Source organism: Trichosurus vulpecula, chromosome 9 (assembly GCF_011100635.1).
Source record: "Trichosurus vulpecula isolate mTriVul1 chromosome 9, mTriVul1.pri, whole genome shotgun sequence".
Taxonomy (NCBI): domain Eukaryota; kingdom Metazoa; phylum Chordata; class Mammalia; order Diprotodontia; family Phalangeridae; genus Trichosurus; species Trichosurus vulpecula.
In genome coordinates, this window is record NC_050581.1 from 186,020,583 (window position 1) to 186,045,206 (window position 24,624).

Consider the following 24,624-nt stretch of genomic DNA (forward strand, 5'->3'; position numbering starts at 1 on the left):
CAATGACAAAATCAAAGGCATGTCCATTTTTGTGTGTAGCTGGGGAAGAGTGGACATGCAGGTCACAAAATCTGTGTAGACTAATAGGGTTTATAAGGGCAAAGAAGCACCTGTGTTGAAATCTCCCAGTATGAGGGCTGGAGTTGGGGTAGAGAGAAAGAGGGTGAGTCAGACAATGGATTCACTGAGGAAGGAAGGAGCGTGTCGTGGGAGTCGGTAGGTAACTGATTGGGTCATAAAGCTGGAATGAATGAACCTCAAAGATGGAGAGGCTACCGAGTGACAGTGGGAGAGGAAGGTCTGGACGTGGCACCAGGGAGCAAGGAAAACACTGACTCTCCTCCTTTGACCACTGAGTCAAGGCATACGAGTACAGCCAGTGCAGGAAAGGGTGGCCAGGGATGGCTTGTTATCAGGAGGCTGCCACAATGAGAGCCAGAAGATGAAGGGAGTAGAAAAGGAGAAAATTAAGGATGAAAATGAGTTTATTGTGGCAACAGAATAGCCATCTCAGGGAGCGCAGTGGAAGAGAGTAGGTAAATCTGGAATGGAAATGTGAGAGGAAAGGTTGCAGGCAACAGGACTAAGGAAGTAGGCAGTAGGGGATGGGGTTCAAGTGAGAATAAGAGCTGGTACAGTGAAAGCCAGGGTCTTAGAATCACAGGGACGAGAAGAAAAGCAATAATTCATAACGTCAAAGACTTTGTGACCTTCTCGTAATAAAAGTTTGCTTAATTAAGCTGACTTCTAAATAGGGACAATTATAGCACTGACATCCCATCACATGGGCATACTGAGAACAAAGACACCAGTAAAGAGAAACCTAAAATTCTGGCTGCGGGTTACCTTCTAATACTATGAGATTGATCACTCTCAAGGATAAAAGTACAAGTGGGCACATACATCATTTATGCTTATCTCAGGTCAATCTGGGCTTCTGAATATTAAGCAACTTCTGTCATTCTGCTGTAGGTGAACTTTCTTGTAAAAAAAGGGAGGGGGGGGAATTTGGGAGGTAACCTTTTAGAAGCACACTGTTTCCCCCATTAGACGGTGAGCTATTTTGGAGCAGGGGCTGTTTTTGTCTTTCTTTGTATCCCCAATGCTTAACACAGCACCTGCTACATAGTCGGCATTTAATAAATACCTGTTGACTTGGCTTGACTTTTGTATATACACTCAAATTCTTTTAAACTAGAAAGGAATGCCCAAGATGCCAATTCTACCATGCAGATTAGCACAGACTTCCAGGTTCAAGGTCTATAAGAAAATTAGACATAACAGGGTCATCAGTATGACCTTCTAGCCCACTAACACTGAACCTTGGGTTTTCAGTTTTACTTTCCATTAGATTCATCTGTGCAACACTACTGAACTAAGTTAGTCAAACTCTGAAAGCTGGTGAGAATTTTAAAAAGTTTTTGATAAGCCTTTACTCTTAAGGCTGTACTAATTGTTTTCAGTAATGAGCCCAAAGCATACTTCAAGCCACTCCATGCAATTGTCACACCAAAACATTAAGCAGCAGGATATTTTTCCTGAAGATTTAATAAGGTTTGTCCTTCCCTTTTAAAGTGTCAGGCTTTCAAACAAACTTAATTTCAATAGCTTTTAAGAAGATGAAGTAAAAGCTATTTTAAAATCTGTTCTCATTACCCATCAAGAGGAAATAAACTACCATATATGCTAAAAATAGTTCACTATTCTGAAACCCAAGCCTTGTATGCCAGCATGATGCTAGGTACGAGGGCCATATGCATTCTTTTCCCAAATATGGTATTGCTTGCCTATAAAAGTTAAGAAAATAAAAGGCTACACATTTGAAATAAAAATCAACTTTTAAATATTTAAGCATTAGTAAATTTTCAAATAAAGTAACATTTAAAAAACACGATCTTAAATTATAACAATTTTTTCTCTTTTTGTTAGCAGATAATACAGTTAATTTCATTATGATTTGTGCTCAAATTGCTGAAGGATTTTATAATCATGGGCTAAAAATGAAGGCTCTGATCTGAAGAGGAAACTCATAACTGGACAAAAGCTGATGAAATCTCATAGTAAGTGAGTTCAAACCGAAAAAATTCTAGCCTTTAGTGGCTAATGCAAATAAAATAATTACTTTTAAAACAATTAGTTAATAATAAGGTATATACATATTTTTTTTATGGAAGAAGAAATAACTAGACTCCAAAAGAAAGATTATCCTAATGTCAACTGGTGCAGGAACATGATTTAATGCTTTCATTGGCTCCTGTTACTTTAATAACCTGTTTGAAACCAATAATGGGTTAAGACAGTCATGAACTTCAGAATATATACAGTAATTTTTACTATTAAAGGAACTCTCAAAAGTGAAGTAAAAATAAACCGCAAAAAAGCTCACCTTTTGAAAGCTTTGTTTCTTCGACCACTTTGGTTAGATGCCCCTCGTCTATGAGCTTGTCTGCCAAAGAAAATAAATGTTACCATCCAAGCTCAAATTGAACGAGCCTTTCTGTCCACAGCTATGCAGTTCACATTCCATGACCAAATTTAAAGCTGATAATATTACTCATACTTATTACCAAGCTCAAACAAAAACTTGTGGCTGGCAGAGCAATTTAGACAATGACCAAGCAACTGCACTCTTGTTTAAAACACAGGAGGTAAAAACATTTTGAAACATTTTGAAATATTCTCTTTTCTTTTTTTTCTTCATTGGGTTTCCACTAGATTAAAAGCTTCCAGAAAGGTGACTAACAAGGTGCCTTTTTTCCCCCCACAGTTGCTTTTTAAAGAGCTTAAGAATAAATTAAAGGCATTACGTTAACGAAAGAATATTTCCAAAAAAGGTCTCTTAAGTGAAAAAGTTCAGGGCCAACAAGTTAAGACTAAATAGGCTATACTTGTTCCACTTTCTCCAATATAGTTGTGCTCAGGGAGCTGAACAAAAGCTGTAACTGTCCCAAGTTAAATGATTTTATAAGGGAAGATGGCTATTCAAAAGGAAATAGGAGGAATCTTTTTATTAAGCACATTTCTGCCCATTTTTTTAGTGAAGGAAACAACTTCATTATTTTTAAGATCAGATTTTTATACATCAGCTTCCCTTAGAAGGCATAATTCCTTTTATATAACCAAAATTATTTCACCAGAAGTTTTTGAGTTGCCTAATTTGTACACATATGCACTGGACAAAGAAAGATGAAGAGGGAATGACTTTTCAAATTCTGGACCTATTTAGAATGTTAGGAATGTTATGATTTTATTCAAAGAAGAATACAACACATGCAAAATTTATCTTTTCTTATCCCTCAAGAACCACGCCTTCAAACATGCCAGTTTCTGTTGAGGGTAAGGCTCCATCCTTCCACTCATTCAGGCCTGCAATCTGACCACTCTTCTCCCTCTCACCTCTCATACCCCCTCATCTGTTGCCATGCCTTGTGGATTTCTCTTCCACATCTGTCCCCTTCTCTTCTCTCACACTACCACCATGCTAGTTCAGGCTTTCCATAGCTCTACCTGGGATATTGTCCTAGCCTCCTCAAATCCACCTTCTACAGAGCTGCCCTGCTCATCCTCCTAAAGCACGTATGTGATCAAGTCACATCTCTGCTCAACAACCTTTAGTTACACCTGACTGCTTCTCTTCCTGCCATTTCAGTGCTTCTCAGTCTGGCTCTAGCATAACTTTCAAGATTCACTTTGTGTTGTTATGCTTTCTGATTCCTGAATCTCCAACTCCATTTCTTGCCTTGGAGACAAAGATTGTGCCAACTATCAGAAATGCTTCCCCTCCCTCTTCCTAACGGGAGGCCCTCAGGATCCTGGACTTCCTTCAGGGCTCAGACTCAGGGATGGCTTTAAGCATCCCCCTAGTTGCTAGGTACTCTCTTCTTAATCAAATTATCTTGTATTTAGTTTATGTGTAGTATGTCCCCCCACCTCCAGCCGAAAGCACACTCCCAGGGGGCATGGGCAGAGCCTAGCACAATGGCTTGAGTTTAGTGAGCACTTGTTAAATTTGGGCCTGTGATTTCACTGGTCTAGGAAAACCCCTCCACAAATGGAGATCACAGCTCATAGTTTCAGAAAGCTGCTTTGGGCATGCAAAGGTTACATGTCTCATCCAGGGGCCCCCAAGAGCTTCAGTGATTTCCCTGGGGTCACAGAGCCAGTAGGTATCAGGAATGAAACGGGAACACAAGTCTCCTTGTGTTAGCCCTCTATCCACCAGCCACACTGCAACCTCCATTTTAAAAGCACGTTTTCAAATTGCACAATAAAATTAGGTGTGTAGAATGTCAGTAATACGAAGACACGAGAAAATACCTTACAACGGCAAAAACTGTACTTCAAGAACTCAGCAAATATTTGATTCATTTGTCTACTGGAGGTTTTAAACATCTAAGCATTTGTTATTTTAGTATAAGAAGGTAATCACTTGTCAAGCGTGAATGACTCAGAGAAATGAGGGGCTACTCCTCAGAAGTGTTGGGTCTGAGGTATTAAAGGACCATTCAGGTGGATAAATTAAAGGAATCACTACTAGAAAAGGGAGCACTTAGTTTGGGAAAGAAGTCAGAACTACAGAAAGAAAATTAGGAGCCTATCCAGAATGAGAAAACTGCTGATAACAGAGGAGTGCTCAAAGTTTTCAAGGGGAAAAATGCAGAAAAAAAAAAAGAAAAAAAGATGGTGAAGAAAAAGATCAACTTTAAGGAATGCCCACCTTTCCAGAGCATAAGACGAGTGAGAGAACACAGAAATCCTACTGTAAAAAGAGACGGTCCTGTTTTATTAAGTGGAGGAATTCAAATTCATAAGAGAAAAGTTGACTGACATTATTTTCTAGAAAACATGAACAACTGAGTTAGAGCCAGAAGGTCATCAGAGGCCCACAGAGGTAGTTACTGGCCCAGGGTAATTTAAGGGGGGATTTTAACATCCTTCTTCCCGACTCTAAGTCCCTCCCTCTAACCATTAGACAATGCTGTATCAAGAGGAGCAGACAAAGCCACTTTTAAATGGTGGTAGTGAGAGCCTGGTATGTCACAGACATAAAAATTCCTAAGAAAAATATTCCACAAAACGTTATTAATAGTTGCCTTTTCCAATCCCTCTTAATTTCAGGGACTTCCTCCTGTTAATTATTTGCTATTTATCCTGTATATAGTTTGCTTTGTATATATTTGTTTATTGTCTCCCCCATTAAACTTTAAAGCTCCTTGAGGGCAGGAACTGTCTTTCACTTCACTTTGTATCCTCAATATTAAGCACAGTGTCTGGCACATAGTAGTGTTTATAAATGTTTACTGTTGACTTCTAGGGTGGAGCCAAGATGGCAAACTAGAGAAAGCACCCTCAGCTGAGCCTTCCCAACTTTCCCCTCCAAACAACTTTAAAATAATGCATCAAATAGAATTCTGGAGTGGCAGAGCCAGCAAAAGGTCAGTCAGTGTGAGACATTCTTCTAGCTCAAGATAACATAGGAGGTCAGAAAAGGAAATCTATGATGCAGGAGGAGGCTGGCCCAGGGCGCACGTGGATGAAACAGCAGGGATGGAACAAGGTGGTGGAGACAGAAGCAGCAGGAGCTTTGGGAACTCTCAAGCCAGAAATGGTAAAGACAACTAGTCAGAAAGAGATTACTAGGAAGCCCTGTGCTAGTAATGGACACAGGACCAGATGTTATTTGGCAACATAGAAAGAGGATGTAGGAGTGAGTTGATTATGTAGGGATGATGTAAAAACAAATGAAGAGGAAAGAATGAGGGATGCCCTGGGAGAAGGGGGAAGGGAGAAGAAGAATGAGGAAAATTATCTCACATGAAAGAGGCACACAAGGAAGAGCTTTTACAGTGGAGGTGGAAATTTGGGGGAGAACTGATAAACTGAATGCATATTGAAATATATTTTAAACTTAATTATTGTTTTCTTTTGCAACATGGCTAATATAGAAATATGTTTTATATGACCTCAAATATATAATTAAAATTAAATTTTGTCTGCCTTCCCAAGGAGGGGGCCAAGGGGAAGGAGAGAGACAATTTAGCATTTTTAAAAATGATTGTTAAATTTTTTATATGTAATTAGAAAATATTTAATGAAATAAAATAATTTTTTTGAATGTTTATTGAATGATTAAATGCTTTTTGAATGACAAACAGTTCTGAATTTCTGCACTTGGTGATTTAAAGTCTGGAAATGGCAGGGAAAGATTGTATAGAAAGCTTCATCTAGTTTTCTTTGTTGTTTGCTCCATCTCTCATGTACATCCATTAGTGAGCCAAAGAATTTTAGAAGGAAAAGCTTGTGCAAAAGCGAGGACTGGAATCCAGATATCTTTGATGATTTTCTAGAAGAGTAGCCTCTAAAAATTATTTTGAAGGTATACATATTGACCATCAAGAATAGATGAATCTAAAGGCCTAAGTCAGATAAAGGCTTGTGACAAGAATGTAGATTCATTCCCCTGAGAGAATGAAGTAAAGCTTAAAAGCAAAAACGACAGCTAAACAGATCCCTGTCACTTTTTTTTTTTGAAAATTGTTTCCTTTTCATTTTCTAAATCATTATTTATTTATTTAGTATATTTAGTTTTCAACATTAATTTTCACAAGAGTTTGAATTACAAATTTTTTCCCCACTTCTACCATCCCCCCAACTCCAAGATGGCATATATTCTGATTGCCCCGCTCCCCAGTCAATACTCCCTTTTGTCACCCCACTCCCCCATCCCCTTTTCCCTTACTTTCCTGTAGGGCAAGACAGCTTTCTATGCCCCATTGCCTGTATATCTTATTTCCTAGTTGCATGCAAAAAAATATTTTTTTTGAACATCTGCTTTTAAAACTTTAAGTTCCAAATACTCTCCCCTCTTCCCTCCTCACCCACCCTCACTAAGAAGGCAAGCAATCCAACATAAGCCACATATGTATCATTATGCAAAACCCTTCCACAATACTCATATTGTGAAAGACTAACTATATTTCGCTCCTTCCTTTCCTATCCCCCTTTACCCAATTTTCTCCCTTGACCCTGTCCCTTTTCAAAAGTGTTTGCTTTTGATTACCTTCTCCCCCTATCTGCCCTCCCTTCTATCGTCCCCTCGTTTTTATCTCCTTTCTCCTTCTTTCCTATGGGGAAAGATACCCAATTGAGTGTGTATGTTATTTCCTCCTCAGGTCAAAACCGATGAGAGCAAGATTCACTCATTCTCCCTCACCTGTCCCCTCTTCCCTCCCAACAGAACTGCTTTTTCTTGCCACATTTATGGGAGATAATTTACTCCATTCTATCTCTCCCTTTCTCCCTCTCTCAATATATTCCTCTCTAGTCCCTTAATTTTTTTTTTTTTAGATATCACCCCTTCATATTCAACTCACCCTGTGCCCTCTGTCCATACACACACACACACACACACACACACACACACACACACGTAGGAATGTAAACAAAACAGTTCAACTTTAGTAAGTCCCTTATGATTTCTCTTTCTTGTTTATCTTTTCATGCTTCTCTTGATTCTTGTGTTTGAAAGTCAAATTTTCTATTCATCTCTGGTCTTTTCACTGAGAAAACTGGAAAGTCCTCTATTTTACTGAAAATCTATATTTTACCTTGCAGCATGATACTCAGTTTTGCTGGGTAGGTGATTCTTGGCTTTAATCCTAGCTCCACTGACCTCCGGAATATCATATTCCAAGCCCTTCAATCTCTTAATGTAGAAGCTGCCAGATCTTGTATTATTCTGATTTTGTTTCCACAATACTCAAATTGTTTCTTTCTGGCTGCTTGCAGTATTTTCTCCTTGATCTGGGAGCTCTGGAATTTGGCGACAATATTCCTGGGAGTTTTCTTTTGGGGATCTATTTGAGGAGGCGATCAGTGGATACTTTCAATTTCTATTTTACCCTCTGGCTCTAGAATATCTGGGCAGTTCTCCTTGATAATTTCTTGAAAGACGATATCTAGGCTCCTTTTTTGATCATGGCTTTCAGGTAGTCCAATAATTTTTAAATTACCTCTCCTGGATCTATTTTACAGGTCAGTGGTTTTACCCATGAGACATTTCACATTGTCTCCCATTTTTTCATTCCTTTGGTTCTGTTTTATAATATCTTGGTTTCTCATAAAGTCACTAGCTTCCACTTGCTCCAATCTAATTTTTAAGGCAGTATTTTCTTCAGTGGTCTTTTGGATCTCCTTTTCCATTTGGCTAATTCCGCCTTTTAAGGCATTCTTCTTCTCATTGGCTTTTTGGAACTCTTTTGCCATTTGAGTTTGTCTATTTTTAAGGGGTTATTTTCTTCAGTATTTTTGGGGTCTCCTTTAGCAAGTCATTGACTTGTTTTTCATGGTTTTTTCACATCACTCTCATTTCTCTTCCCGATTTTTCCTCTACTTCTCTAACTTGCTTTTCCAAATCCTTTTTGAGCTGTTCCATGGCCTGAGACCAGTTCATGTTTTTCTTGGAGGCTTTTGATGTAGCCTCTTTGCCTTTGTTGACTTCTTCTGGCTGTATGTTTTGGTCTTCTTTGTTACCAAAGAAAGATTCCAAAGTCTGAGTCTGAATCTGAGTCTGTTTTCGCTGCCTGTGCACGATCCCAGCTAACTACTTGACCCTTGAGCTTTCTGTCAGGGTATGACTGCTTGTAGAGTAGAGAGTACTTTGTCCCTAGCTTGAGGGGCTGTGCTGTTGTTTCCAGAGCTATTTCTACTCAGCAAGCTCTGCCACACCAGCGCTCCTCCTCCCCCAAGAACCGCCAACCCGGAATGGACTCAGATCTAAGCTGGCTCTGCACTCCTGCTCTGATCCGCCACTTAATTCCTCCCACCAGGTGGGCCAGGGGCCTGAAGCCAACTGCAGCTGTAGTTTTGTCCTCAGAGCTGCACCACTTCCACTGCCCCTGGGGCACTGTCCCTGCAGCTTTTCCAACTAACCTTCTCTGTTGTCTTTGGTATTTGTGGGTTGAGAAGTCTGGTAACTGCCACAGCTCACTGATTCAGGGCACTAGGGCCTGATCTGCCCGGTTCCCAGTCTGGTTGGTCCAGGCACGGCTCACGCTGGGCTCTACTCTGCTCCCAACTCCGTGCGATAGATCCTTCCCTGCAACCATCCAGGCTTTCCTGGGCTGGAGCCCTGCCTCCCTCTGTTATTTCGTGGGTTCTTCAGCTCTAGAATTTGTTCAGAGCCATTCTTTATAGGTTTTTGGAGGGACGTGGGGGGTAGCTCACAGCAAGTCCCTGCTTTCCGGCCACCATCTTGGCTCTGCCTCCCACCCCCCTGTCACTTTCTACTTAGCTGGCTGATTTTATTCTAAGGGCTTGGTCTCTGAAGGTAAAGATTCTTCTTTCACAGCTAATGTTAGGAATCAACAGATTTTTCTCCTTATAGAGAGAAAGGTAGATGAGGGTTTTCCCTAGTCCAATGCTAAGCACAAGGCCTACTTCCCCTCACTGGGGAAGAGTTCCCTTAAAGGAGACAAAGCTTAAGCTCAGGACTCTAACCCAGAAGATTGTAGACCCCACTCTTCCTCTTCTGGGAGCTAATAATTTTAGCTGCAGCCAGAAGACAGAAGCATAGACCTGCTCTATAACCATGGGCCCAGAGTCATGCTTGACAATGACCAAGGGCACAATCAACTACCACCCAGCAGCGATTCCACACCATACAATACCAGCAGGAATGACATCACCAGAACACAGTAGTAGCTCAGCCATGATGAAAGCTATGAGCAGCCCCATCACACTTGCTTATCACTTGTGTAGGAAGCCCTACACACATAGTCCCTGAGCCTGTCGAGTTGAGTCAAGTCAATAAGCATTTGTGCCCCCCACTATGCTGAGCAAAAACCAGTCCCTGTTCAAGGATCACAAAGCTTACTTTTCCCATTATAAGAGTATGTGTATTTGGGGAACGGTACGCTCTAGAACAGATGAGACGCTGTAACTCTTTGTAAGCTCATTGTGTTTTCTGGCAGATTCAAAAAAAAAAGGATCAGTGGGAAGCTTGTGAGCTATGACTTACTTAGGTGGCTGTGCTCCATGTGGGAGAGGAAGATGGTACAGGGGCCAAAAATATATGGGAGCAAAACATAGTGTGAGGAGTCAAAAACACTCCCTAACTGGGAGGATCAGAAAAGTCAAAGGAAAGTGTAAGTTCTACTAGGGAAACAGAACACGGAGACAGGTTCAGTAAAAACAGAATCTATACCAAGTTTTATTAAGTAATTTCAAGTAGAAGAGAGAATTAACAACTGAAGGGAATAGAAAAGCACTTTTATTAGAGAAAGATCTCTTCCTCTTACTGGAAGAAAACAAAGGATTTCAAGAAGCGGTGACAAAATGCCGAGAGAGCACATTTGGGGAACAGCTACTAGGAGCTACCCAGGCAAAGGCACCGAGGAGGATGAGACGTCTTGTACAAGGAACAGCTAGTATGCCAGTCTGAATAGGAATAACATCAAATAGAGACTTGAAATGGAAATGGAAATCAAACTGTGGAGGGATTTCAATGCCAGGGCTCAGATTATGTGTTTTATTCTAGGAGGAATGGGGAGTCACCCAAGATTCAATAAAGGAGGAACATCAGCAGATCTTTGCTTTAGAGATATTAACTGGGCAGTAGGATGGAAGTGGGAATGGAGAGGTTAGAGACTGGAGGCCCAAGAACAAAGAGAAGGCAATTAACAACAGCTTGAGTGAATATTCATGAGAGTCTGAACTAGGTTAGATTCTGTGTGAATGGGGGAAGGGATGAGGGAAGAGTTATCAAGGAGTAGTTACTAGAAGGATAGTGGTACCCTGAACTAAGTTCAGAGGACCAATCAATCAACAAGCATGTATTAAGCACGTAGTACATATCATACACTTTGCTAGGCACTTAAGATAAAAATTCAAGAATGAGAAAGTCCCTTCTCTCAAGAATCAAATGAATAAATGCATGCATGCATGAGTGAATACATGAATAAAGCAATACAGAGTTATGGTGGCAGGAGGAATCTATTAACTGGGAAGATGAAGGAAAACACTTTTGAAGGAGATTCTTGAGCTGAGCGTTGAAGGGAGTAAGGGGCTCCAAGAAACAAAAGCAAGAGGGAGAGCATTATGGAGATGAAGGATAGTCTGTGTAAAGCCACAGAGATAAGTGGTGGGATGTAAAACATGAGAACCAGCATACAGGCCAACTTGACAAGACTGCAGAATGTATGAATAGGAATAATATGTATGTATTCAGGTAGACCTGAGCCAGACTGAGAGGACTTTTAAATGCCGGGAAAGGAGTTTGTATTTTATTCTAAAGGTAACAGGAAGTTAATGAAGCTTCTAGAACAGAGGAGTGACAAAGTTTGACATATAATGGAAACACTTCTGTGGAGGATGGACTGGAGAAATGAGAGATGTGATGTGAGAAATCAATTGGGAGGTTACTGCAATAATACCAAAGGTGATGAAGGCTTAAACAAAAAAGGGCATATATGATATACTGGGGAGAAGAATCAACCAGAGATGGCAACTGATTAGATGTCATGTCAAGTGTGAGTTAAGATGACTCCGAGGTTGCAAACATGAATCATTAAAATAATTTTGGGATTCTCAATTAAACAGGAAAGTCAACTAGAAATTAAGGGGATACCCATCAATTGGGGAATGCCTGAACAAGCTGTGGTATATGACTGTCATGGAATACTATTAGGCTATAAGAAATGACAAGCATGATGGTTTCAGAAAAACTGGGAAGACATATATGAACTGATGCAAAGTGAACAGAACCAGGAGAACATTACACAGCAACAGCAATACTGTATTATGATCAACTGTGAAAGACGGAGCTATTCCAGTCAAGACAACTCCAAAGGAACTAGGACGAAAAATGCTCCTCATTCCCAGAGAAAAAACTGATGAACTCTGAATGAAGGTAGCAGTATACTTTACCTTTATTTTTCTTGGGGTTTTTTGTCTGTTTCCTGATGCAACACGGCTTATACGGAAAATATAAATTGTATGACAGTATATATATATAAAAAAATCAACATCAAACTGCTCTCCTTTTCAAGGACAGAGGAAAGAGGGAGAGAATCTAGAACTCAAAAATTTTTAAAAAGTGGTAAAAAATTTTTTACATGTGATTTGTAAATATTTAATGAAATAAAACAATTTTTTTTTAAATAAAGAAACAGGAAAGTGAGGGGAAGAGATGGGTTTAAGACAAAAGATAATGAGTTCTGCAGTAGATCCCTACAGAGCATCCACATAGCTAGCTACATCCCGCAGGTAGCTGGTGATGGCAGGATGAGAGCCCAGCAAGTACGTCAGCGATAGGTTTTGGACCATGATCTCATCTCTTTCTCTCCAGCACCAAGAATGATGTCTCATTTTCAGTAGGTACTTAATAAATAATCATTTATTGCAAAATGTTAGAAATACTGAATGGAGCAAATTCTGGACAAATGATGGACGGGAGAAGAGATAGGGGCCAGGTGCCTGCCCTTCTACCCCCAGATGATGTAAAATGCTACAAAATGAATAAAATACAACAAAGAAAAGAAGAAAACACAACAACCTACACCTCCATTTCTCTTCCCACACTTCTGAACTCTCTGCAGCCCGGCTTCCAACCTCATCCTTTCCAAAGTTATCAGTGATCTCCGAATTCCAAAGCTTTTCCTTCACCCTCACCCTTCCTGGCTTCTCTGTAACCTTTGACATTGTTTCTCCTTGATATTCCCTTCTCTCTAGGCTTTGTGGCAGTGCTCTGTCCTAATCCTCAGTCTCCTTTGATGGTCACTGTTCGACAGGGCTCTGTGCTGTGCCCTCTTTTCCCTCCATGCTACTTCACTTGGTAACCTTATCCACACCCATGGATTCAACTATAATCTGTAACTGGTAATTCTCTGGTCCACTTATCTAGTCCCAATCTCTCTTGATCTCTACTCTCACACCTCCAGCTGCCCACTGGTTCCGATGAACTGGATGATCTGCAGGCATCTTAAATGCACTAAGTCCAAAACTGAGCTCCTTCTCTTTTCCTCTCTGTCCCCTCCCCACCACACTTTCCTTTTACTGTCAAGGGTCCTACCACCCACCCAGTTACCCAGGTTCACAACCCAGGTAGAATTCCCCTATTCCAGAAACTCCAAAAGCTTCTGATTACCTGCAGGATCAAATACAAAGTCATGTGGCTTGTGGAGCCCTTCACAAGATGAACCCATTCTGGTCTTCACATACTTCCCTCCTCCCTCTCCACAGACTCCACAGTGCAGTAACACTGGCCTCCTTACCTCTTTGCTCTTTCTTCACCTCCCACCTGCAAACGTTCTCACAGGCTAGCTGCATCCCAGAATTCTCTCCCTCTCCATCTCTATCTTCCCTCATGTCCCACCTTCTACAAGAAGCATTTGCCAGTCCCCTGAGTTCTCTTCTCTTCTTCACTGCATTTCCTCCGCTCTGTAGCCTTGTCCTTTCCTGCCTCCCCGTGGCTGACCATCTAGCACTCATCCTGTGCCTATCTCATCAGTGTGTTGTGCTCTGCATTAGACCGTGAGCTCCTGAGAGCACACCCTGCCTGGGGCCTCTATTTTATTCCCAGCATGCAGCATAGTTCCTGGCACATTACAGGCTCTTAATAGTTGTGGAAGACTTAATTTCATATAGGAAAAATAACTGAAGAGTCGCTTATTCCTAACAGAAAGTTAAGCAACTTGGCCAAGTAAGCATCAAAGACAGGATGTGAATTCAAGTCCTCTGCCTCCAGAGGCTACACTATGTTTAATGTACCATGATTAAACGTTAAAGACTCATCCAAGAGAAAACTAAAGGATGGAACAAAATCTAGTATGCTTCAGGGAACTCAAAGAAAGGATCTGTAATTATTCTTTCAGATAAAAAAGGATTAAAAACTGATGTCAAGAGAAAAAGGGCAAACTATTGAATGATTTAAAGCACCACAAACAATAAAAAATAACATTACTAGATATATACACACCAAATGTATTAATTACTAAGTTCTTAAAAGAAATTCAAGGCAAGCTGCAAAAGGCACTGTTAAAATAATACAACAATAACAGGACACTTTAATATTTCTCTCTCAGAGTAATAAAGAAAATAGAGATCTGGATGCATCTTTGGAATAATCAGATTTGACTGATCTGTGGCAATTTCTGAATGGTAATATTAAAGAATCTATCTATTTCTCTTCATATTAGGGCAGAAGAGAATCATAAACACATTTTAAACAGTGGATGGAGAGTTTGATCTGGAGTCAGGAAGATGTGAATTAAAAGACAGCCTCAGACACTGACTAGCTGTGTAATCTCGGTAAATCACTTCACCTCTGCCTCAGTTTCCTCAACTGTAAAATGAGAATAACAGCACCCATCTCAAAGGTTGTTGTGAGGACCAAATGAGATCATATTTGTAAAATGCTTAGCACAGGACACATAAAAGGCACTTAATAAATGCTTATTCCCAATAAGACCAATGAAACAATATACCAAAACTTCTGATATAACAGTACTTAGAGAAAAATGTTCACCTCTGAAAAATTAGATTGACAAAATATTAAAAGAACAACTAAAAGCATACAAGACTGAAAAATAAACAGAAATCATGAAACAAGTCTAAAGGAAGAAATTGTTAAAATCAGAAAAAACAGAGAAACTTAGAAACAAAAATATCATAAAACTGATTTTTGAAAAAATTAAGAGCTGTCTTAAAAAACCTAACACAGTTAGTAAAACATTAACTACTTTAATGAAGTATGAGAGAAATAAGAAGGATATTAAATTACCCCCCCCCCAAAAAACCCCTCCAATTTGCAACGAACAGAGAGGAAATAAAGACAATCATCAGAAACTTTCAGGCAGAATTACTTGCCAGCGAAACAAGACTGTAGGGATGTGGATAAATATCTACAGAAATACAAAATACTTGAACTAGCGAAAGAAAACAATCCAGTATCAGAAAAAAAATTTAAGCACTCCATAAACGAAGTGCCAAGAGAAAAACCACAGGCCACATGGATTTACAAGGAAAGTTTATCAAACATTTAAACGACAATTAATATTTATGTCACAAAATTTATTCTAAAAAATATAGGAAGCAATCAAACACATTGACACTCCACCAAATTTCTTTTAAAAACAAAACTAAGGAGAAGCAAAGCTGAGAAAGAGGAATATAGACCGATCTGATGCATAAATATTGATGCCAATGATGTGCCGGGCACTCTGCTAGGTACTGAGAATACAAAGAGGTTCAAACAGCCCCTGCCCTCAAGAACCTCACAGTCTAAATGTGGTGAAGACAACATGTACACACATTTGCACAAGCAAGACAGACAAGCCAGACTGGAGATAATGGGAAGGCTAGGAAAGGTTTTCTGTTGTCTACAAAAGTGGAAAATTGAGTGTTGTTCTAAGGACAAAGGCAGAGGCATGTGGTGGGCACAAATGGCTTCACAATACCTTAAAAACAAGGAATTATGGGGAAAGTGTTGCAAATGATGTCAAAGAAATGTATGACGGAAAAAAAGATGGACTGATCTTGTGGTAAGAGGAAGAAGTACTCAGTGGAATTCTTGAAATCTCAAAGAAATGAACAAAGGTCTCCGAAACTTGGGGGACACAACTCACACACAAAGAGAACTTAGGGGAGAACATGGAAAAGATCACAAAGCGTGCAAGGACTGGGTAGGTACACATCACAGGACCTGGGGCTGAGGAAACTGAAGCCCAGGAAGGCTACGTCATTCGCCCAGGGTCACCGAGGCAGGAAGAAGCAGAGGTGGAATCCGAGGCCAGGCCTTCTGGCTTCAGAGGCAGGACCCTTCCCACTGTGCCCTCCAGTGACCACCTGCTTTGCTGGAGTAAACGGCCACCCTGAGATCACAGACCCAATGAAGTATCGATGTCATTTACTGTCGCTATGATATTTACTCTGCTTAGCCTCAGACAGCAAAATTGGCACAACAAGGGGCGGAAAGGCAGACTTACATGTAACAAGAGGGGAAACTTCCTGACACCCAGAGCTACCCAAAAAGGCGGGAAGGCCAGGGGCTGAGGGCCTTATTGTGACAGTTGGAGCTTCTTGGTCAGGTGTGGGGATGCACAAGACAGACTCCTAAAGGCCCTTCCAACTTTCAGAATCTAACCAGTGCTTTTCCAACCCCAATTACAGGGACAAGAGTAAAATCCCACTGCCCCACCTCCTCCCCCAAGAGGGTGGAGATCTCACAAAAGGAGGGGAGAGTGAGGGATGAAAGTAACAGGAAGAAGCACATTTTGAGCATACAGATATTTAAAAGGCCCTTAGGTGATGTAAGTTTTGCCTGACAATTTAAGAAAAAGGAAAAGAAATGTCAGCAAACATCCCTTCCTGATAATCTGAGAAGGACCTGGAAGGAATCCTCAACTCTTCCTTCAAACTCTGTCTACCCTTGTTCCAGCCTCAGCACCTCTGGCCAGGCCTTACAGTTTGTTCACTTGACATTTTCTCTTCTCCATACATATCCCAAAGTGCTATTTCTAAAGCTATTTCTTATGCCTAGCCATATCATCCCCTTGCTAAAGGCCTGAGGTGGTTTCCTGCCTGGATCCAGAGACAGATGACCTGGTTCCAATCCCAGCTATCTAGTCAGATAATAACCCTGGGCAAATTACTTAGCTTCTCTGCACTTCCAATTCTCATCTATAAAATGAGAAGCCAGGACTAGGTGACCTCTAAGGGCCACTTCATTGGGAGGAAAAATAGAATAACTCAGAAAATTTTAACACAAGGTAGGGCATGATGAAGGCAAAGGAGAGAGTCTAAAAAATTTTACAAGAAAACTGGAGGAGAGAGAAAATCAGCAATCATCGAGTCTGGTACAAGAACAAGATGTTCTGCATGACTTCTTATGTATAATGGGTATCATACTTCCTGCCTTCTCAATGTGTGGGGAAGGAGGTGGAAGGAGGGAAAGAATTTGGAACCGAAAATAATAAAAATTTAAAAATAAAAAAAGGGAGAATAATAGGATATTATTGCAAAGGATAATTTAGAAACTAAATAACTTAACAATAAATTATTAATAAATAACTAAATAATAACTTAATAAGTAACTAAAGGAAACTGGGTACCACTGCAAAACTTCCCATCTACTAAACCTGAGATTATCTTTCCAGGAGAAAAGAAAAGTAGCCGGCTGTTGTTTTTTTAGTAACTTTACAGAGGGATTCTTGGCATTCCTACAGGAGAAACAAGCTTTAACAAGGTTCAACAACCTGAAAACTATGATTAAATTCCTTTCTGACTCTACAAATGGGCTGTGTGTATAGGGATTATCACTCTTCAATGCTTCATTTTGAAGGAAGGACATCAGTTGCTCAATAAGCGACTAAACTGTGTACTAGGCCCTTAACCAGTCTTCTGGCCTCCAGTCCCTGTCTTCTATCCAATTTTGACCCTACTTCAAGATCAAACTTCCTCACAACCAGATCTATCCTTTTTACTCATCTCTTCAAGCTCTTTAACCTGGCATTCTTCACATGCTTGCACACCATAACTTTAATGTCACACTCTCTCTCTTTGTTGTATTGAGTTCTAAAGTTTAGTCCCGAAAGTCAAGTTTCATTGTAGCAAACATTGTGCAGGGAGAGGCTAAGCAGTGTACAGCAGTGAGGAGTTCCTCACTTCTCAGGGCTCACCCTAGGCCACTCTCTAAGGCCAGAAGCTGCAGAAAAGGAGTCAACCTACATTCTCATTGTCCTAGACCTCTCTGCAGCTGTTGACCCCATGAATCACTGTCCCTTCCCTAAGACTCTCCTCTCTGGGTTTTCCCAACATCACTCTCTTCTGGCTCTCTTCCCACCTCTCTGTCTGCTCCTTCTCCGTCCCCTTTGCTGGATCCTCCTCAAGATCATGGCCTGGACTCTCTTCTTCTCCCTCTAGACTACTTCATTTGGTGACTTCAACAGCTCCCATGGATTTAATTCCCATCTCTCTGCTAATGATTCTCAAATCTACCTCTTCTACCCTAACTTCTCTGCTGACCTCCAATCTAGCATCTAGCTGCCTTTCAGACATCTCCACCTAGATGTCCAGCAAACATCTTAAACTCAGTATTTCCGAAGCAGAACTCATTATTTTTCCCCTAAACCCTTCCCACCTCCTACCTTCCCTATGACTATAGAGGGCAATAAGCTCAACTCATTTCTCAGGCTCACAACCCAGGAGTCATCCTGGACTCCTCCCTCTCTCTTATCCCCCATATCTAATCCATTGCTAAGGCCTATAGATTTGACCTTTGCAGTATCTCTCATAGACACCTCCTCTTCTCCTGACACTGCCAACCTGGTGCAGACCTCCACCACCTCACACCTTGATTATGGCAGTAGTTGCTAGTGGGTCTGCCTGCCTCGAGACTCTCCCCAATCCAACCCAGCCTCCACATGCAGCCATCAAAGGGATTTTCCTAAAGCACAGTCCCACTATGTCAACCCTCTACTCAGTGACCTCCAGGGGCCCCATCGCCTCCAGGAGCATTCAGAGTCCTCCATAACATGTCCCCTCCTGCCTTTCCAGTCTTGTTACACCTCACTCCCTGCCACATATCATTCAAGCCAGGAACACTGGCCTCCTGGCCGTTCCAGAAAAGGACAGGTCCTCTCTCAGATTTGGGCATTTTCCCTGGCAGGACTCCATGCCTGGAATTCTCTCCCTGATCATCTTCACCTACTGACCTCTCTGGCTTCCTTTCAGTCCCAACTAAGATGCCATCTTCCACAGGAAGCCTTTCCCAACCCCTGTAATTCTCGTGCTTCCCTTCTCTTACCCTCTACTCATCCTGTGTTGGCTTGTCTGTGTGTATTTGTGTACTTACAGTCTCCTTCATTAGACTGTGAGCTCCTTGAGAGCAGAAACTGCCTTTTGTCTCTTTTTGTAGCCCAACGCTTAGCACGGTGCCTTAATAGTAAGTACTTAATAAATGTTTACCAATTAGGAGGATTTGACTGATCTGAGAGTTCCCTTTAATTAACAAAATCCTAGGCCCACACCCGATCCCATCCCTGTATTGTACATACAACCCTGGACAAAATTTTAAAGAAAGCACCCTGTAAATGTGACTTAAGGACAATCATGTTTATTGAATATCTAATGTCTGTGCTAGGCACTGGGGGGGGGGGGGGGCACCAGGACAAACAGTGAAGCAATTGCTCTCCATAAGATGCTTTACATTCTAATGAAGGAGACAATCAACTATATTAATATATACAGCATAAATATAAAAAGGATACACAGAGCTAAATACAATGGGAAGATTGCTGGTAGTTGGGACACCAGGAAAGGGTTCATGAAGAAGATGGTTCCTGAGCTGTGTCTTAAAGGAAGAGACCCTTTCTAAGCAGGGACGGCATTTGGGGCACACAAGGCAGCCAGTGCAAAGGCCTGCAGACATAGAGGGAGTGCTATGAACAGAGAGCAAAAGCCAGTTTTGCTGGACTGCAGAGTGTGGGAGGGGAGGGAACATCTGATTAAGCTGGAAGCCAGGCTGGGGCCACATTGTCATGTAGGGCTTTAAAAGTCAAACAGAGGAGCTAATACTTTATCCTAGAGACAACAGGAAAGCTCTACATTCCATAAGATATCCCACAAAATAAGAATTCCCACCAAGATCTTCCTAGCAGAGTATCAAATTTGATTCAATTCGACACACAATGACTGTCTTACCTCCTACTATGTGCCAACTACTTCAGTACATCCCCTTCTCCAGGCCATCCTGGTCACCAAAAACACAGAAATCACAAAACAAAGCTACAAAATTCTGCTCATCTGGTGGATATATCATTTCCCCCAAATGCTGATGGCCTCACTCCCTGTTTTGTGTCTTTATTTCCTTTATTATCCTTATACAAGCTCATTGAGGACAGGGACTGGTGTTTCATTCTCTGCATCTTTGTAGCGCCTGGCAATGATTTAATAACTGGCTTAAGGAGATAAATTAATTTGTTATAAAATTGCTATGATAATTCTCAATAATCTTATTAGCTAAAATAGCCAACAAACAGATATTAAAAAAAAACAATCGGTAAAGTACATTTTTCAAAAGTAAAGACAATGTCCTATCTTTATAAAATTTGGGACTTTAGTACTGAATTAATGTCAGATATTATTTTTAATAGTATTTTATTTTTTTCCAATTACATGTAATGATAGTTTTCAACATTCATTTTTGTAGGATTTTGAGATCAAAATTTTTCTCCCTCCCTCCTTTCCCTCCCCACTCCCCAAAACAACAAGCAATTTGATACAGGTTATACATGTACAATCAGATGATATATCTTGAAAAACCAGCTGAAGGTTTTTAAACTGTCCTCCATTGCCCTTGGCTCCAATAAGCTTTTTTAGAACACAGAAGGCATTGTGTTTTTCATGAAGAATTTATATTCACTCTAATGCAATCCAATCCAATCCAAATATTAAGTACCCACCATGGGCATTCTATTCAGTGCAAGAAGAGCAGAGCAGAGAGAAAAGAGAAGAGAAAAGAAAGAGAAGAGAAAAAAAGAGGGGAGGAGAGGAAACAAAAATATAAAGACCAAAAAGGGAAAGGATGGGAAATTACCAAAGAGAGAACACCTGTAATCTCTGGTATTGTCCATGAAGCCAAGCCACTGGAGCCTGTTGCTGCTAATTACCTGGAAATTACAGGTTATAAGGAAACCATCAACTGCCCTCCTTATCTCTAAGTAAAGGGAAGCTGACATTACCAAGACTTCTTTTTCTCAAATTTAAACTGTGATATTCCCCAGAGGGGCCAGTCCAGGTGAATATCCTCTACCAGGATGTTCACCTCTAAGTTATGGTCTTGGAGACTAATCTGTTGGTTTTATAATTAAATATGAAAAAGTCTCATTACTATCTCATTGTCATTAAGTACTTAAACATGGGCATGACATATGACCACCATTTTTATTAACTGTACAGTATGAGTTTTAATAAATTTCTACAAATCCTGAAACCTCCTTCATTCTGGTGCAACATAGTAAAAATCCTACTTCCTTGGTGAAGCCCATAATTTAACAACCATTTATCCTGCCCCAGGTTCTAGCCCACAAAGACGGGCATTCAAGTGATTCCACCTGCTGGCCTTCACCTCTGCCTGTCCTGGGAGCACTGCCCCTCCCCGAAGGGGGAAGTCCAAGCTTTTCACTTTGGCCTCTCACTGGCTCTTTTCCTCCTTTCCCCATTCTACATCCTCCCACCCATATCAAGTCAGAATGAAAAACGCTCTGGACTCACTCTGGCAAGCTAGGAAATGATGGAGAAAAGAGCAGTCCCTGCGACTCTTTGAAAGAAATTGCTCTAATAAAGAAACACCTTTAAGCATCAGTTTTGTTGCTATCCTTTAGAATCAACAACAAAACTAGGAAAACTAAAAGTTATCTTTTGTACATTTGTAGGTTGATACTGCCAGAAACAAAGCTTAATTCTTTATGTATGAATAAGGACATGGAGGAAGGAATTATTCTAACAAGATCATTCTGCCCTGGTAGCTAGCTGTACACTTATTTCTATTTTTTACTCATATTAACCTTTAAAGGTATAACTTTAATATAAAGGCAAAGAAATTATTTTTCTTTTTATATTTTTTCAAAACCTTTAAGAAGTATTCTTAACTCATTTGGAGCACACTGAAATAATATTCATCGTGGAATAACTTTTGTTTCATGTTAGCTAATTTAACCCTAAATGACCTTTTTTTCTTCTTAACATTTATGCCCACATTAAAACCAAATTAATTTTCAAGGGAGCCTATTAACAATTTTATTTAAAACTACTTATTTTTCTTAAGTATGAACATGTAAATGCTTAAAAGCCTATCAGTGACATAAAAAAACTATCTTGTTTTTCCCCCAATGAGTCATCTCTAAATTATGTTTTATATTTTTTTAATCTGGCAAATGATTTTCCTCATTTCTTCATGCACTCAGCTTGCTCTACTGTAGTATTATATCATTATTTAAAAAGGACAAAATAGCAAAGCAGACATAAACTTAAGATAAAGGCTTGTCCACTTATTTTCATCAGGCTTCTTCAATAAATCTTTTTACTCTCAGTCACACATATTCACTTAATCTATATAAGCACTTCTCTGAGGTCTCATGATGGATGGAAGGAATACTGGGTTTTTGAAGGCTTTGTTAGGGCAGCTAAGCCCTCTACTGCCTACTAAGGTAAAAAGGTTTCAAAAAGACCCTACAACAGATGGAGTCCCTTCAATCTTCATGTGGCCTAGCTCAAAGGCTTATTTATAAGGCTAAAAAGTAACATTTTTGAGGAATGGAAGACACAACCACTCAAAGACAATGAGCCAAGGCAGAGTGAGAGATGAAAGTGAATGAAATTAAAGATCTGCCTAAAGTGCAAAAAAGAAGTTCTCTTAAGAATGAATCCAGTGTCATTAACATGAACATATATTCACACGTCTGCCATTGCTAGTCCAGCTGGATTAGAAGGAAAAACTGAAGGAGTAACCAGAAATAAGGCCAGAAGAATAGACAAGAGCAGGGAGTTTGCCTTTCATCACAGATCTGAAACTCAAGCAGTTGAATTTGATTTCCCGGGTAGGGAAACGGAGTCTGAGAAGAGATGTGACGGGCCTACAGTCCCGCTGGGAGAAGCCGCAGAAGCCAGGGTGTGAATCAAAGTCTGCAGGTCCCAGAAGAGGGCAGCAACATGGCAAGGCCGAGAAGGAAGGGCCCACAAGCAGAGAGACCCATCGGGAGGCCATGGCAATGGTCAGAGTAGAGAGAGCAACTGAGGACCAAAAATACACGGGCAGTTGTGAGTGTGGAGAGAGGGGAAGAGATGCAGGAGATGGAGCTGGAGCATCAACAGCCGAACGCGGCAGCGGATTAGATGCGGGCCATGAGGCACGAAGATGAGGAAAGAGGCCAAGAGATTCTGAAGAATAAGGCCCCAAGAGATAAGTTTTCAAAGGATATAAACAGAAAACAAGAAATTCAACATGACAACCCAGCAACTGGCCAAGATGGGAGCAGCCCATGCTAGAGGAGCTGTGGACAGACAGGCGCACTGCACTAAGGCTCTGCTGACAGTCATGAATTAATACAACTGTTACTCCGAAAAGCAATTGGGAATTACAGAAATACGACACAACTCTTAACTTCCCCACCACATGCAGAAATCCACTGATACACTGCACGTACCTATGCAGTCCATCCAAGGTAACAAATCGAGTAACGAATTAATACTTGTTACTCTGGAAAACAATCGGGAATTACACAGAGACAATGACAAAACTAGCTGTTTTGAGCTGTTTTGACCCTGAGATTCTACTGCCACGTATGTTCCCTTAGTAAGTCAATGACAAAAAGAAAGGCTCTGTAAATAATATATTTGAAACACCTTTTTTGTGGTAGCAAAGAACTAAAAACAAAGGAGGCACACACCATCTTGGGAAATGGCTACACAAGCTGTTGTATATGACCACAACATTATGTTCCTGAGCTACAAGAGACCACTAACACAGTGACCACAGAGTCACATGCAAAGACTGACATGAGCTGATACAAAGTGAAGTATACACCAAAGACCTCAGCAATGAAACAGAATGAAGATGAAAACAACCCAAAGTGAGGATCAGAGATATCTCCCCCACACCCTCCTTTGCAGAGGACGAGTACCACATACAAGGCATGACATTTTTTGACGTAGCAATTAGCTTTATATAACTTCCCTTCCTTTTCCTCCTTTTAAAAAAAAATTCTGTTTTAAGAAATGGCTGAGAAATAGAGGAAGAAATACCAGGGAAAGTGCAAGTAATGCAAAAACAAAAGCTAGATATGAATAAAAATCTGAGTGCCTGGGAAAGAGGTGGAAAGCTCCCTATCAGATGTCCGCTTAGCAGAGAGTGAGCTCAATGAGAGTGTGCAAAGAAAACCAGGCCAGCTCTGAGCCTGTCGATGGGACATCCAAACCGAGACATCAAACAGATAGCTAGTGATGGAGAAGCCAGGCAGAGGAGAGGTTATCTAGTCATATTTTACAAACAATTACTATTTTTTTTGGAGCAATGCTGAGTGTACTCACAGAAGAAAACTTATGGGAGTACAGTGAACAGTCACCCAGGAGAGTGAGACACGGATGGATGAGCTTCGATCTGTAACAATGGAGGAAGTGGCCCTATCGATAGAAGTCTTGATCCAATGAAACATCTGCCCACACAAAGGAAGCTGACTCAGCCAAGGGCCATTAAATAAAAGAAGTGAGAAACATCATTTAGCTAAGGGAGCCCTCTTTCCCCTCCACTACCTCACTCCTTTTCTGTATGTGATCTCGACATAACAGGAGAACATACACAACAGGCACAAAACACGCTTCTTTCTGATGTGACCATTTGGGGACTAGATGTCCCTCTCTGTCACTCTTTGCCTCACTTCCTCAAATGCCATCCCTCACCCTTGCTTTGTCCTTTCCTGATTGTACCCGAGCAGGACACTGACTTTTTACAAGTTATGATCCTTCTAACTACAAGACATCAATGAATTCATCCAAAAGGTGGCTTAGGAAAGAAGGACCAATGCAGACAAAAGAACTTCACTGTTTGAATGTGTCATGTTGCCCCCTAAA

General features: G+C 40.7%; 1 protein-coding gene across 7 annotated transcripts in view; it reads right to left on the bottom strand.

Moving 5' to 3' along the window:
• LOC118831913 (sarcolemma associated protein) overlaps positions 1-24,624 on the bottom strand; it is a 150,357-nt gene that overhangs the window by 34,967 nt on the left and 90,766 nt on the right. For all 7 annotated transcript variants that reach the window (XM_036739397.1, XM_036739396.1, XM_036739393.1 and 4 more), the window contains exon 11: positions 2,387-2,446. In XM_036739397.1, the coding sequence (XP_036595292.1) occupies positions 2,387-2,446 (60 nt within the window). The remainder of the gene's footprint in view (positions 1-2,386; positions 2,447-24,624) is intronic.